A 16,986-nucleotide genomic window follows, 5' to 3' on the forward strand; every position below is an offset into this window, starting at 1 on the left:
TGAACATCACAACGTGATGGCCAAAACCCAAGAAGAGATTAAAAATAAATGGTTCCTACAGAAAGCAAAGACGAGTTCCCTTGAGAAGAGCTTTAGGGAAAATGCTCTTCTTTCAAAAGCTCCCTTGATGAAAATAGAATATGTAACAAACACACAATGTGAGAGAAGAGAGAGGCTTGCCTTCAACATACAGCCCACTCTTCAGCCAGGTGTTGCGGGGATGTGAATTAGGGGCCCGGGGCTCCTCTAGACCTTCAGCAAGGTGGGACTGAAAGCAATGAGGGTTCACGGGCTGGTCCCCTGTCTCTTCATGTCCCTCGCGATGCTGAAGGGAAATGGGCCATCTGGGAATTCATGGGACCAGACTAAACTGAGCCCATGAAAGTCATGGTGAGGGAGGGAGAGTGGATGTATCTGTCCTCTGCAAGTGCAGTTACTACCTGCAAGTTGTACATTATAAACACATACACACACTCATGTGGGCAGGAGAAAACAAATCTTTCTGTCTTCAGACTCCCTGGAGCTTTCCTTTGGGCTAGTTCATGCCCAAGGCCCAAGTGGCCTTTTTGGCATTCAGAAAGTTCTTCTTCTTTTTCCTGGGAGGAAGGTGCAGTGAGATCTCCGGCTCCTTTGGATTTCTGAAGATAAAGAGCTTTTCGCCAGTGTTTAATAAATCAATGGTTTCTGCCCCTACAATGGGCACCGGAGCCAGTTCACCAATGGACTCCAGTGACAGGTGTGGCCAACTTCCTTTTCCAGAGAATATCACCCTCTCTCTGAGAGGGGGACACGTCTTCTTTAATATGCTAAAGAAAGAACATAAGATCAGATACGACGTTTTTGGCAACTGACTCTCCCGTGTCCTGAAAGAGTTCTCTAGGAAAACCCCCTTTTGTCCCTAGGGCCCCAATCAAGTGTCTTTTTTTTTTTTTTCAAGTGTCTTTTAAAGAAAGGTTTTGCCCTGTGGTTGCCAGGTTGCCCCCGAGATTAGCTGAAGCCTGTAGCAGCGGTGGCTGCAGACAGCTCTCACCAACTCATGACTGTTCACTTTTGTGGAGTTTTGTGAGCCTGTGGTCATCATATTGTCAGCACGGAATCAGCCATGGTGGGAGTGTTTCACACCACGGAAACTAAGTGCTACAAATCAGAGCTCCCATCTCCCCCCGGAACAATTGTGAGACATTTCCTAGGACACCCCTGCCTGTGGGCTTCACACTAAAAGCAGGCTGATAAAACCTGATTATAAAGCAACAGTTAGAAGTTAGGTAAAATGTGTTTGAAATAGGACAGAGCAACACACTTTGAGAATATCCTGTAAAAGGACTGCTGGAACCCTGCCCATAAGCAGTCCAGTCCCTAAATCCTGGTTGCTCTTGATAATGGTTCTGACTCCTCCTGAGAGCGCTCTACAACCTGAAAGCCACAGGGTCCTTGCCCAAGCGGTGCAGGACGAGGCCATGTCACTGGGAGTCGACCTACTGGAGGCCACTGGTAGGCTCGTGGGCCCTTCCTGAACAGGCGTGGCTAATGAGGCTCCATCCCCCTCAGCACGAACTCCTGCCCTGGCAGCTGCATGCTCTGAGCAAGGACTCAAAGGCAACTCGGACTGATTCACAGTCTCTCCTCCTCCCACCATTGTACACAGCATCTCAAGGCAAAAAGGCGAGTACGGTGATCCGAGACAGTGGCGCCAGGGTTCTCCTGATCTGTACTCGCCCACTTGTGTCAGTGCAGCCCAGGAAGGCATCCAGCAGCCCCATCCCCATGCTAATCTAGAACAACTGACTTCCGTTCCTTAGTGGAGCGCTTTACAGTATACAGCTTGAATTGAATTTTCTTGGTTTGGGCTCAATATCCGGTTCTAATTTCTCTGGGACTAAATTCTGATACCTGGCCCATTATCAATGGCTCCCAGATTTTTATTCATGGACTATTTGGGAAGCTTGTCTCTGCGGCTTCACCGGAGCCCTGAGAAATTATGGAAGGGGCAGGACACTTCTCTTGGACATCCTCTGTTTCCAGAGCACACTTTGGTTATCACATTTTTTTTTTTTTTTTTTTTTTTTTTTGCGGTACGCGGGCCTCTCACTGTTGTGGCCTCTCCCGTTGCGGAGCACAGGCTCCGGACGCGCAGGCTCAGCGGCCATGGCTCACGGGCCCAGCCGCTCCGCGGCATGTGGGATCTTCCCGGACCGGGGCACGAACCCGTGTCCCCTGCATCGGTAGGCGGACTCTCAACCACTGCGCCACCAGGGAAGCCCCTGGTTATCACATTTTAACCTTTTATGTTAAACGGTCTAACGTAACTCTTGTGACTCATGTTACCCTTTTTCCGAATCTCTAGTGGGAAACACGCGAGACCCTTGGTCTGTTGTTCGTAGCACCCTAAAACCGCGCTGCCTCTAACTTTCCTCTGCTCTCCAGGTGTGCAATCACCACAGCTGAAAGAGAAGGCACTCAAGAGAGTGAGAAGAGCGCTGGCCCGGAAGTTCAGGGAAATAAAGGGGTTGGTTACATGGCCCTAAATCCCACGGTCACTTTTAACAGCTGCAGGCATGGGGTCTCTTCCTCTGACCTCCCTGAGCTGGTGAGGCGTGGCCGTGGCATTTCCCCCACTTTCCAGAAAGTGGGGAGGCTCAGTGCAGCAAGGCGAGAGAGGGCTTTGTAAACTATAAAGTCTGAACATTTATAAGGAATTATTCTCCTTTTAATGAGATTCCATTTAAAAAGAGCCCTTAGTTAAAATAAATACTGCAATTAAAATGCTAATAAATTGTCGGGAGCCGCATAAGAAGTGCCTTTGAGTCTCAGCACGGACGAGACCCATAGTGCCTAGCAAAGCTGGTACTATCAGGTACAAATATGGAGAAGCAAAGCTCTCCTCTGTGTGGTTCCCCTTGTTTTCCCCTGGTTTTGCTTAAAGTGATTTTTATAGGATTACTATTAATGTTAGGAAATATCCCCAGTGCCGACGGAGGGTTTAAGGAAAAACCCCAACTTAGGGTAAAACCAAAAAAGACTCCGGCTCCCCCAATGACTACACCCGAAATCCCCACTCCCAGGCCAGGACATTGGGTGCAGGGAAACACAACAGGAGCATTTGTGTGGCAAGAGCTTACGTTAGAAGAAAAGCTAGATGAACTATGGCCCCCCTGGGGAGTAATAGATATGCTGGGAAATATTTGGGTAAGGTGGCGAGGAGGATTTATGCTACGTTGGGTGTATTCAAAGCTGGATGAAGTAGGCTACATGGCAAGCTTATACAAGTTACATTGCTTTTTGTACAGAAATGCTTATAAAGGACAAATTATATATTGTAAGTATTTTGCAAAGGAATTTGCTAATAGGTTTAAGGTAGAATGTCCACCCCCAAAGCCTCCCAAATAATTATAAGGAAAAATGTGCGATGTCTGAAGGATAACGGTGAACGTGTAAAGCCTGTGGGAGAGAATTTTTATTACTGTATGGGTTTGTAATTGTTAAGAGAAGAATGCTTAAGTTTTGGGTTTATAATTGTTAAGAGAAGAATGTGCTTAAGTTTTGGGTTTGTAATTGTTAAGAGAAGAATGTACTTAAGTTTTGGGTTTGTAATTGTTAAGAGAAGAATGTGCTTGAGTTTTGGGTTTGTAATTGTTAAGAGAAGGATGTGCTTAAGTTTTGGGTTTGTAATTGTTAAGAGAAGAATGTACTTAAGTTTTGGGTTTATAATTGTTAAGAGAAGAATGTGCTTAAGTTTTGGGTTTGTAATTGTTAAGAGAAGAATGTGCTTAAGTTTTGGGTTTGTAATTGTTAAGAGAAGAATGTACTTAAGTTTGTACCTTGATTAATGGCCTAATTGAATAGAATGTGCAAATACAAGAACATCTGCTTTTAAGAAAGGTGAAGAAACCGCAAACAGAATTCCAGACCTAGATGTGACCAAGATATACCTAACCACAGGGGATGAAAAAGACCACAGGAGATAAGAAGATTACCTGATCATAAAACCTGCCTAACCTGCTGATATAATCTTTTGATGTAAATGACCTTTGGTTTTACTGTTGTGTACCTTTATTTTGTGGCTTTGGTATGAGAACTAGAATGTTAAGATTGAAAGTGAGATTGCCTCACAGTATAAAAAGCTTCGGAATTGTAACAATAAATTGGCAGATCCTTGCATCCTCTGAGGTGTCTTGCGTTCTGTCCACGCCGACTCCGTCTCCCCTTTGGGAGAAACCTGTTCTGCTGGGGCTGGTCCCCGGCAAGTGGCGCCCGAACAGGGACCTGAAGGGGTAAGTGTATATATATATTTTTCAGACGGATAGGAGTCTCACCATAGGGTGCTGCAGACCCCCAGTTAGAGAAGGACTGGCAAGAGAGGTGAGTAATCGGTGTCAAAATGGGACACGCTGAGTCCAAGAAGAGGCTCTTGTTTATAGATATAGTTAAACATATGATAAATGGAAGAGGAATTAAGGTAACTAATAAGCAATTAACTCAGTTTTTTCAGTTTGTACAGGAACAATGTCCTTGGTTTCCAGAACAAGGAACGGTTAATATAGAAACCTGGCAAAAGGTAGGACAAACTTTGCAGGTTTATTATAATCATTTTGGGCCAGAAAAGGTCCCTGTAGATACTTTTACTTTGTGGAATTTAATAAGAGAAAGTATTGCCCCCTTACCTGAAGGTCAAAAAAAACCATATAAATATCCAACAGAAGTAATAGATGAAAAAACTCCGTTAAATTCCCCAAAAATATCAAAAGAAACTGAGGTTTTGGCTGCAGCTTTAAAAGACTGTAGCCTTAATGATAATGACTCAGAGGAAGAAAATGAGTCACCTACTGATACTAAGCCTAATTTGTTAAAGAATTTTTCTTTTGATGATGAATTGTCTCCTGCAGAACGGGATGATTTAGATGCTGCTGCATATGATTATGAAAAACGGAAGTATGAACCCCCTGGTGCTTTTTCTTTGCAAGAAAATAAGAAAAATAGGCCTAATTTACAGGATATGCGCCCTTTGGGTCGCCTACCGACCGCTCCACCAGCACCTTTGAATGTTCCGCTTTTTCCTTCGAAAAGGTCAAAACATTCAACTTTAAATATTAAAGGAGGTCCACCCCCTCCGCCACCTTTTAATGAAGGTCAGGGCGAATATAGGAGGCATAGGAGAATACATGGTGAAGATGATGATTTTGCTTTTGCAGCCTGCTTTCCAGTCATCTTTGAGGATGGTTTTGATGATGATGATGTATATTGGGATCCCTTGCCTTTAAAACTTTTGAAAGAGCTTAAAAAGGCCTGTGTAGATTATGGGCCATTGGCGCCTTATACTATAACTCTTATAGATGCCCTGGCAAATAGATGGATGACTCCATATGACTGGACTCAGGTTACAAAGGCTTGTTTATCTGGAGGACAATATTTGCTTTGGAAAACAGAATATGAGGAACTAGTGGCTAAGCAGCATGCTTTAAATAAGAAAAGGGATAAATTTAATATTACAAAAGATATGTTATTAGGTCAAGGGGAATATGACACAGCTCAACAGCAGATGCATATGGGAAAAGAGGCCTTATGGCAGGTAACTATGTGTGCAGTAAATGCCTGGAAGTCCTTGCCTTTAACTCCAGGAAAAGCCTCTACTTTAACAGATTTAAGACAAAAACCTGAGGAGCCATATGAGGATTTTGTTTCTCGTTTGTTAATCGAAATAAAAAGAGTTATAAATGATGAGGATGCAGCTGAAATGCTAGCTAAACAATTAGCTTTTGAAAATGCCAACCCTGTTTGTCAGAATTTGATTCGGCCAATTAAAAAAACTGGAAGCATTTCAGATTTCATTAAGCAATGCTCTGACGTGGGTCCATCTTATATGCAAGGCATTGCCTTGGCAGCTGCTCTAAAAGGAGAAACACTTCCTCAATGTATGATGAATATGGTTCAGAGAACAAAAAACCCTAAGGGGCCGAAAGGAAATAATTGTTTTGCTTGTGGAGGTGCAAGTCATTTCAGTAGAGAATGCCCTAATAAAAATCAACCTCCAACAGGCCCTGTTAAAATGATATCTCCTGGTAATGTTGGGGTCCCAAAGACTCCTTGCCAGAGATGCGAAAAAGGAAATCATTGGACTAAACTGTGTAGGAGTAAATATCATAAGGACGGACACCTCCTTCCCCCTAATGGAGTTTCTGCAGTGCCTCAGGCTGGAGCTCAAATGCCAATATATCCTACACCTGTTTTTCCAGATACACCTGCTGGAACTAATTCGGGAAACTTATTTCGGGCCCACCCCCGGGCCCAACAAACAATAGGGGCAATTCACCAGACAGTCAATCCCTTTCTTCCCTCAGGGGAATCGATGAATTGTTCAGGGCCACCCCAGGCAGCGCAGGACTGGACCTCTGTGCCACCTCCGCAACAATACTAACTCCTGACTCTCCAGTCGTAAAAATACCAACTGGGATTAAAGGTCCATTGCCCCCAGGAGTGATGGGTTTAATTATTGGTAGGAGTTCAACTTCCTTATCTGGCTTAACAGTTTTGCCTGGAGTAATTGACTCTGACTACACTGGAGAAATTCAGATAATGGTGGCTCCCTCTAATAAGACACAGCAAATTTATGTGGGACAAAGAATAGCACAGCTATTATTATTACCATATTATAAGACAGGAAAGAATATAACCCAAGAAGCTAGAAATGAAAAAGGATTTGGCTCTAGTGATATGGCATTTTGGATTCAAGAGATTACCAGAAACAGACCTTTAAAAACTTTAAAAATTAATGGAAAAAATATTCAAGGTCTATTAGACACAGGTGCAAATGCTTCCTGTATAGCAGGAAAAGATTGGCCAAGTAGTTGGCCCACCCAGCATACTGATAATATGTTAACAGGTCTAAGAACTGCTCCAGCAGTAGCCAAGAGTGCCCAGATTTTAACTTGGGAGAATACTTCCAATACACAAGCGGGCTCCTTTTGTCCTTATGTAATACCTGGCCTGCCAATTTCCCTCTGGGGACGAGACATACTTATGCAAATGGGAATGCTTCTATACAGTCCAGATGACTGGGTCTCCTCACAAATGTTAAAAATGGGATATGACCCAGATAAAGGCTTAGGAAAAAATCAAGAGGGAAGATTATATCCTGTGGTTGCTGAGCCCAAAAATGATAAACATGGAGTGGGCTATTCAAATTTATAACGGGGGCCATTGTTTTAAAAGCAGCTGACCCTATAGTATGGTTATCAGAGGAACCTATTTGGGTGGAACAATGGCCCCTAACTTCTGAAAAGTTAGCAGCTGCAAAAGAATTAGTGGAACAACAACTATTGGCAGGGCATATTGAACCCTCTAATAGCCCTTGGAATACTCCTATATTTGTTATAAAGAAAAAATCAGGAAAATGGAGATTATTACAAGACCTAAGAGCAATAAATAAAACAATGGAAACAATGGGGGCGTTGCAGCCTGGACTTCCCTCTCCAGTAGCCATCCCTGAGAATTATGCTATTATAGTTATAGATTTACAAGACTGCTTTTTTACAATTCCTTTATATAAGGAGGACAGAAAGAGGTTTGCATTTAGTGTACCTTCTTCTAATTTTACCAGACCATATCAACGATATCAGTGGAAAGTTTTACCACAAGGTATGAAAAATAGCCCTACCTTGTGTCAAAAATATGTAGATAAAGCCATATATAAAATAAGACAAAAATATAAAGACATTTATTTAATACATTATATGGATGACATATTATTAGCCTATAAAGATAAGGCTTATTTACATCAGGCATTACAAGACATGATGGAAGCTTTACAGGAATATGGATTAAAAATTGCACCGGAGAAGATTCAAACTGAGCCTCCTTATAATTATTTGGGCAGGTTGATACAGGAGTTTTCCATTCAACATACACCTTTTCAATTAAGAATTGACCATTTGGTTACTTTAAATGATTTTCAAAAGTTTTTAGGAGATATAAATTGGATTAGGCCCTTGTTAAAAATTACTACTGTAGAATTAAAACCTTTGTTTTTGATATTGCAAGGAGATTCTAATCCTTTATCTCCGAGAAAATTAACTGAAGAAGGAAAACAAGCTATAGAAAAAATAGAAGAAGCCTTAAAGGGTGTTTTTATTAAAAGATTAGATTATACCAAACCTTGGGATTTAATAATTTTAAAGACGCCAGTTATTCCTACAGGATTGTTATGGCAAAATGGACCATTAGAATGGATACATTTGGCTGCTAGTCCAAAAAAGATTGTTGCCTCATATCCCTTTATGGTCAGTTTGTTAATTATAAAAGGTAGAAAGAGAAGCAGAGAATTGTTTGGAAAAGATATGGATAATATAATTATACCTTATAATAAAGATCAATTAGAAGCCTTGTTATTGTTAGAAGATTCATTAGGAATAGCCCTAGCCTCCTATGGAGGTCAAATATTATTTCATTTGCCTAAAAATGTGTTGTTACAATTTTTTAAGGAACATATGGTGGTTTTTCCTACATATTATAAGATAAAGCCCTTGGAGGAGGCAATATTAGTATTTACTGATGGATCCTCCTCAGGGAAGGCAGCCTATATTATTAATAATGAAAAGAAAGTGTTAAATACTAAAAATTGCTCAGCGCAGCAGTCAGAAATTATGGCAGTTATAGAAGTAATGAAATTAACTAAGAATAAAAAGATTAATTTATATACTGATTCCTTATATATAGTTAAATTATTTCCAGCAATAGAGACAGCAGCCTTTCCTGAGAATAAGAGTACAATAATCAAGCTGCTTAAGGGGCTACAACAAAGTATTTGGGATAGAACACAACCTTATTACATAGGCCACATTAGAGCTCACTCTGGATTGCCAGGACCTTTGGCAGAAGGCAATGCCACTGCTGATGCCCTAACAAAAATTTTTGTAGTAGATGAAAATAAAGTACAAAAAGCAATAAAATCTCATCGGCTACATCATCAAAATGCTAATGCCTTAAGATATCAATTTGGTCTGACCAGAGAAGCAGCTAGAGAAGTAGTAAAAAATTGCTCTGTGTGCCCTACACAAACTAATGTACCTCAACAGGGAGTAAATCCTCGAGGCTTGAGAGCTAATGATTTGTGGCAAATGGATGTGACTCATGTACCTAGTTTTGGAAAGTTGTCCTATGTACATATTTGTGTGGATACTTTTTCACATGTAATTGTAGCCTCAGCTAGGACCGGAGAGGCCTTTAAGGATGTGTGCCAACATTTAATGTTTTGCTTTAGTTATTTGGAAATTCCCCGAAAGTTAAAAACTGATAATGGCCCTGCTTATGTTTCTAAATCTTTTCAGCAACTATGCCAACAGTTTGCCATAACCCATAGTACAGGAATTCCATATAACCCACAAGGACAAACTATAATTGAAAGAACTAATCAGGTATTAAAAAATATGATTTATAAATTACAAAATGGAGATTTAAAATATTTTTCTCCTCATCATATTGTAAATCATTCTTTATTTGTAATCAATTATATAAATATGAATAATGAAGGAAAAACTCCAATGATGATACATTGGGAGGCTAATAACGATAAACCAAAGCCAATGGTTCTTTGGAAAGATGTGTTAACTGGAAAATGGAATGGACCAAACATACTACTAACCAATGGTAGAGGATATGCTTGTGTTTTTCCACAGACCTTTGACTCACCCATCTGGATACCAGATCGTCTAATTAGACATCCGGTGGTAAGAAATTTACCGAAGCGTCTGTCAGGAAATGAGTCTGACACCCGAAATGTCAGAGAAAGAGAAACCGAAGGACTCAATGACAGAAACGCTGGTTCCCCCGCTGCAACAATTATCACTTAAGTCCACATGTCATAGAGAGACTCAAACTTCTCCTGAGCATTTAGAGCCTAAGCTTCTTGGGACCCAACGCCGGGGAAAAAAGAGGAGATATGCTGCTTCTACTTTAGATGCGCAACGGGTAACGTGGGGAGCTATAAAAAGGCTTTGCCAGGATGCTGAAAATGCTGTAAACACTCAAAAAATACCTTTGACTACCGCTAACTTTTTTGTGGCCATGTTAAGTCTTTTATCAGTACAGGTAAATGCTAACGATACGTACTGGGCTTATTTTCCTGATTTTCCTATACTACATGCTTGTACATGGAAAGATGCTATTATTCCGGTAACTTCCTCATTTCCTGAACTAACTGATGGTGTTCATGATGTACAAGGCTACAAACAATTTGTTATAAATAATAATTTTTCTTTTAAGGGACAATCGGATTTTCCTCCGATTTGTTTCTTTTTAAACTCTGAGAGGTTAAGAAAATCAGATCGTGTAAAAAATGGATGTTTACCGATAGTAAATTCAGCCTTTTTAACTGATTCTCCTAAAGAGGATAATAATGTTAAAAGAAACTTATGGGTGTTATTAGGAAGATTTATGGGACAAAATAAGGTAGATAATAAAGTACAATTTGTTAGCACAAAACATCCTCAAAGATACCCAGATTGTGATAATGCTTTAAGTAAGGCAACAGAGGAATGGAAATGGATTGATGATGATGGTGGATATCCTTATTGGATATACTGTATGAATAATAAAGAAATTCATATTAATATTCCTGGAACTAAGTATTATGTATCAGATTGGAGTATTAATACCCCTGAAAATAATTACCGGCAATATCTAAAATATGCTGCAAATTATGCTTGGAATGAATCTATGATTCCCTCGCAAATAAAAGTAAATAGATGGAACAGTCATGGATGGGTAGCACCTATATATACATTCACTAATAACAATGAGACTTCCTTTCAACCACAATTATGGAGATTGCCCTTAGCTACAAGTTCAATTATATTAAGAAGGCCTAATATTCAAGAGAGTGAGTATTTTATCCAGGCTTGTGTGACTTCTCCATATTCCATATTATTGACTAATAAAACTGAAAAATTACAAATTATAAAAAACAATGGAAGGTTTTTTATAACTTGTGATGAATGTGCATTAACAACCTGTGTGAACTCCAATATGAATATAAAAACAATTATGTTATTAAAAAGACCAGCTTATATTATGTTGCCAGTATCTTTATCAGAACCATGGTATACAGATACAGGAGCTGAAATTATAAAACAGGTTAGAGAACTTATGAGGCCAAAAAGATTTGTGGCTACTTTAATTTTGGGGATTTCCGCATTGATAGGAATATTGAGCTCTTTTACTGTTGCAACGTATGCCTTAGTGAAAGAGGTACAGACAGCACAATATGCTAATGATTTATCAAAAAATATATCCTTGGCTTTAGCTACTCAAGAAGCTATAGATAGAAAATTAGAAACTAAGGTTGATGCCCTTGAGGAAGCAATTTTACATATTGGTCAAGAACTTACTGCTTTAAAAATTCGCTTATCCTTAACTTGCCATAAAAAATACTCCTGGATATGTGTCACTCCCTTAAAAGTAAATCATTCTGAGTATTCCTGGGAAAAAATTCAAATGCATATTTTAAATGTATGGAATTCTAGTGATTTGGGAATTGATTTGGAACATTTGCATAAACAGATTCATGATATTGCAGCCTCACAATATGATATGAATCCCTCTAAGGCTGCTGCAGAATTTTTACAAAATTTACAAAGTTATTTTAATGGTAATTCATTTATGCATATTTTAATAAATTATGGGGCTGCCGGAGTAGTTATAATTTTACTTCTTATTTCTTTTCTAGTCATCATCCGATTAATACAAGCTGCTCTTCAGAGTATACATAGAACCAAAGTGGAATTGCTTACTGCCTTTTTAAAAAAATAAAAAAGGGGGAGATGTCGGGAGCCGCATAAGAAGTGCCTTTGAGTCTCAGCACGGACGAGACCCATAGTGCCTAGCAAAGCTGGTACTATCAGGTACAAATATGGAGAAGCAAAGCTCTCCTCTGTGTGGTTCCCCTTGTTTTCCCCTGGTTTTGCTTAAAGTGATTTTTATAGGATTACTATTAATGTTAGGAAATATCCCCAGTGCCGACGGAGGGTTTAAGGAAAAACCCCAACTTAGGGTAAAACCAAAAAAGACTCCGGCTCCCCCAATGACTACACCCGAAATCCCCACTCCCAGGCCAGGACATTGGGTGCAGGGAAACACAACAGGAGCATTTGTGTGGCAAGAGCTTACGTTAGAAGAAAAGCTAGATGAACTATGGCCCCCCTGGGGAGTAATAGATATGCTGGGAAATATTTGGGTAAGGTGGCGAGGAGGATTTATGCTACGTTGGGTGTATTCAAAGCTGGATGAAGTAGGCTACATGGCAAGCTTATACAAGTTACATTGCTTTTTGTACAGAAATGCTTATAAAGGACAAATTATATATTGTAAGTATTTTGCAAAGGAATTTGCTAATAGGTTTAAGGTAGAATGTCCACCCCCAAAGCCTCCCAAATAATTATAAGGAAAAATGTGCGATGTCTGAAGGATAACGGTGAACGTGTAAAGCCTGTGGGAGAGAATTTTTATTACTGTATGGGTTTGTAATTGTTAAGAGAAGAATGCTTAAGTTTTGGGTTTATAATTGTTAAGAGAAGAATGTGCTTAAGTTTTGGGTTTGTAATTGTTAAGAGAAGAATGTACTTAAGTTTTGGGTTTGTAATTGTTAAGAGAAGAATGTGCTTGAGTTTTGGGTTTGTAATTGTTAAGAGAAGGATGTGCTTAAGTTTTGGGTTTGTAATTGTTAAGAGAAGAATGTACTTAAGTTTTGGGTTTATAATTGTTAAGAGAAGAATGTGCTTAAGTTTTGGGTTTGTAATTGTTAAGAGAAGAATGTGCTTAAGTTTTGGGTTTGTAATTGTTAAGAGAAGAATGTACTTAAGTTTGTACCTTGATTAATGGCCTAATTGAATAGAATGTGCAAATACAAGAACATCTGCTTTTAAGAAAGGTGAAGAAACCGCAAACAGAATTCCAGACCTAGATGTGACCAAGATATACCTAACCACAGGGGATGAAAAAGACCACAGGAGATAAGAAGATTACCTGATCATAAAACCTGCCTAACCTGCTGATATAATCTTTTGATGTAAATGACCTTTGGTTTTACTGTTGTGTACCTTTATTTTGTGGCTTTGGTATGAGAACTAGAATGTTAAGATTGAAAGTGAGATTGCCTCACAGTATAAAAAGCTTCGGAATTGTAACAATAAATTGGCAGATCCTTGCATCCTCTGAGGTGTCTTGCGTTCTGTCCACGCCGACTCCGTCTCCCCTTTGGGAGAAACCTGTTCTGCTGGGGCTGGTCCCCGGCAATAAATGACAGAACATTCTCCCACTGATAGCTGGTGGCTATCTTCAGCTCATAAACTAAGCGCACTTTGCATTTTTTTTTTCAATTGAAGTATAGTTGATTTACAATATTGTGTTCGTTTCAGGTGTACAGCAAAGTGCACCTTTTCCATTTTAGGTTATTACAAGCTATTGAATATAGTTCCCCGTGCTATATAGTAAATCCTTGTTGTTTATCTATTTTATATCTAGTAGTTTGTATCTGTTAATCCCATACTCCTAATTTATCCCTCCCCACCCTGCCCCCACTATCCCCTTTGGTAACCGTAAGTTTGTATTCTATGTCTGTGAGTCTATTTCTGTTTTGTAAATAAGTTCATCTGTATGACTTTTAAAATTCCACTTATAAGTGGTATCATATGATATCTGTCTTTCTCTGCTTACTTCAAACTAAGCCCACTTTGAATAAAGACTGCGGTCTTTAGGGAAGGAATGTTGACATGTTTGCAGTAACCCTCCCTTTGTGGTCCCCTCCGCCTCCCCTTCCCAGCTCACAGGCAGCCTGGCTGCCCTCCTCAGCCCACCTGAGCAGATGCCCTCATTACCTCTCTTTCCTCTTGTGAGCCCAGATCATCTTTTCTAATCCTCTGCTTATCAGTTCTCCTCGAAGTTTGCTCTCAAAGGCTTGCCACCAGCCCTGATGTTTCCTGAGGGCAAGAAGGGAGCGTTCTTATATTTTCAAAAAGAACAGAATCTTCAAGCGATGCAACATCTTAAAAAGCACTGTGGGGACTCCTTCCCTCAGTGTGACCTTTGGCTGACATGAGAAACCCTGAGAGTTTTCACGTTTGTTCTCTCACTCACTCTGTGAACACTGATCAAGCATCTTTTCTGGCCGAGTCAAGACACGGTCTCTGCCGCAAGGGGTTCCCAATCCACAGGTCACAGACAGGTCCCAGGTGACATCAGTCAGATAAAGGAAGGCTGCCGAGATGCGGGACACTTGAGCTGAATCTTGGTATCTCAGCAGGGAACGCATGGTGCATTCGAGAAGGAATGGGCTCTCTGCCTTGGCTTGTGTGCAGTCCACCTCCCCCACCGGAGCGGACACCCCATGCAGCAGGACTGTCCCTTACTCTCCCACGTGCACCAGTGCCTAAGACAGTCGACATACTAGGATCTCAGTGAGTGTTCATGAATACATGAATAAGAAGGTTGAGAAGGCACAGTGGAAGCTTGGAAGGTGGGTGAGGCAGGGAGTCCTCATGCCACGTGAAGGAGTGTGATTCTCGACCGAAGAAGGGACAGTGTATAAGGAACAGGGGGTGGGGAGGTGTTCGCAGGCTTGGGCTCAAATCAAGTCAGTAAAGATCAGTGTAGCAGAGTCCTGTCTATGCCTGCCTCTGGCCAAGTTCATGCTCTGCCTCAGCTGGTTCACACTGCCCAGCTGGTGGGGTGAAGGACCCTTGCCCACGCTGGGCCAGGCTCTCTGTCCCAGGAGTCTAGCTCTTGGGCAGAGAAGGCTGGTCCTCTGAAGGGAGCACCCAGAGAGGATGGTCTCCGTGCCCTCCTTGTCCTGCCCATACAGGGACCCGGCGTACAGCTCTTCCTGGATTCTGACAGGTCCCTCACACACCCTTTCTTGCTTAGATTCATCAGTCAGTTTCTGCTGCGTGAAACCCAAGACTCTGAACTGACGGTGTGCCCAGGCACCAGTCGCTTGGGACACAGGAGTAGTGACTGCCCTGCCCTCAGAGGCTGTGGTGAGTGGCTTTTGACCCCAGACGTCATCCAGTCTACTTGGCCATGAGGTCGGGCTACACAAGGGCATGCCCATGTTCCACACTCCTGGCGACAAGCCACCTGGGCGCTCCTGCTTTGTCCCACATCCACCTGCCCATGCCGGCTTACCAGCCTCCCAAACTAAACTGGCCGAAGGGGAGCCCGTAAATAAGGTCCTCGTGGGCAGCCCTCAGGCAGAGGTGACATCGCTGTGACCCTGCACATTCCTGCTCCAGCGTCACCACTGACATCTGCCACCTTCATGCTCTTGCCTGACTGGGCACTGAGAGAAACCAGGCTGAGACGTGCAACTCTCTGACCGCACCCAGCTCTCTGACCACGCCCACACCAGCCCTGACCCCACCCACACCCCAGCTCCTGTTACCACACTCACATCCAGCCCTCGTGGTGGGCCCCACCAACTCTAGGAAGGCTCGTCTCAGCCCCTGTGGACTCCCACCCCTGCTCAACAGCTGTTGTTCCCAGGCTCCTATCCTTCCTTTCACCCTAACCCTACTCTTAGCCCTCAGCTGAGTCAGGGACCCCCTTTACGAGTCGGGAAAAATAATGTACATACACACCTTTCCACACCATCATGCCATTCTGGAAGACTCATGGGCTCCGAGACACCCATCCCCAGCCTCCTGTGGGTCCTGGTTGAGGATCTCAGCTTCACTGCCTGGCCTTCAACACTTTCAGGTCTGCTCGCGGCTTTCCTTGTAGCCTCAGCCCCAGCAAATTCTGCTCTCAAGTGGCACCACTGGCTGCCCCAAACCCACCTTATCCACAGCCCCACTTCATGTCTTGACTTATAAAGACCCTTAACTGATCAAACGCACACCTGAAACTTGACCCTAAAAAAGTAGCTCTGCAGCATTATCCATAATTGAGGAGAAATGAACACAAACTAAATGTCCGGTAAGAGGATAACAGTTACATACACTATGCTACACACCTCAGTGGAATAATAGGCAGCTGTTAAAAATAATATCTATGGAGATGTTTCAATAACTGGGAAAAGTATCAATTTTAATTTGTTAATAAAAACAGCAGAAATAGCATCAAAATACTGTGATAATTAGAAAGCCGTCTGCACGTGGACAAGAGTCGAAAGGTAATAAGCAAACTTGCCTCTGATATAACGTTCTGAAAAGCATGACACAAGGTTGTATATACTGGGATTCCTATACACACACACACACACACACACACAATGCACACACTCATAAAACCCAGCAGAGGAAACATGTTCTGGAGGAAGAATGGTAGCAAAACGCTAACAGCCATTTTCTCCAGCTGATAGAACAATGGATATACTTTTCTTCTTTTTCTTTATGTATTTATTGTATTTATTTATTTCCTTTATTATTTATTCCTTGGGCTGTAAATATGCATATATGGCATATTTACAGCCCAAGGCTACTTATTCTCTTAAGATTCTACCGGGGAAATGAATTGGTGATGAAAAGAGAAGCTGTGGACAAAATACTTGGGTCTGCCATGACTTACACAGAGGATGCATAGCGACTCTCCGGGATGCTATCTGTTTCTTGAGCAAAGAAATTCCCCTGGGAAGGTGGGTGTGCTTGTGCCCCGTGGTCCCACTCCCCTCTGCCATCTGTTCTCTCTACAGGGACCTCGTCTTCCCACCCTGTACTCACCCCCTCCTGCCCAGGTCAGCCTGCACCCCACCGCCGTCACTCTCCGCTGTGTGGTCCTGATGCCTCTGGCCCACGGGATCCAGCACGGAGAGCAGCTCGGGCTGCAAGGCTGCAGGCACAGCCACGCTCAGGAGCCAACGCACCGTGCTCCCCGGCAGCATCGTCAGCTTCGACAGGTAGGACGCCAGTCTCAGCTCCTAGAGGAGTGAACGCAGGGACTCAGAGCCTCACGGCTCTAACCTTGACGAACAGCAAGCTTTAATGGATCACAGTCTTAGGACTTTTT

The 16,986-nt window shown here is 42.0% G+C and overlaps 1 protein-coding gene across 1 annotated transcript in view; it reads right to left on the reverse strand.

Annotated features, from left to right (window-relative positions):
- Positions 1-535: 535 nt before the first annotated feature.
- Positions 536-16,986, reverse strand: part of EVC2 (EvC ciliary complex subunit 2) — a 142,528-nt gene continuing 126,077 nt past the window's right edge. Inside the window, exons 18-20 of the mRNA XM_065877684.1 lie at positions 16,701-16,897; positions 13,863-13,964; positions 536-806 (exon numbers count right to left, since the gene is read on the reverse strand). Coding sequence (XP_065733756.1) covers positions 536-806; positions 13,863-13,964; positions 16,701-16,897 — 570 coding nt within the window. The remainder of the gene's footprint in view (positions 807-13,862; positions 13,965-16,700; positions 16,898-16,986) is intronic.

Source organism: Phocoena phocoena, chromosome 5 (genome assembly GCF_963924675.1).
Source record: "Phocoena phocoena chromosome 5, mPhoPho1.1, whole genome shotgun sequence".
Classification (NCBI taxonomy): domain Eukaryota; kingdom Metazoa; phylum Chordata; class Mammalia; order Artiodactyla; family Phocoenidae; genus Phocoena; species Phocoena phocoena.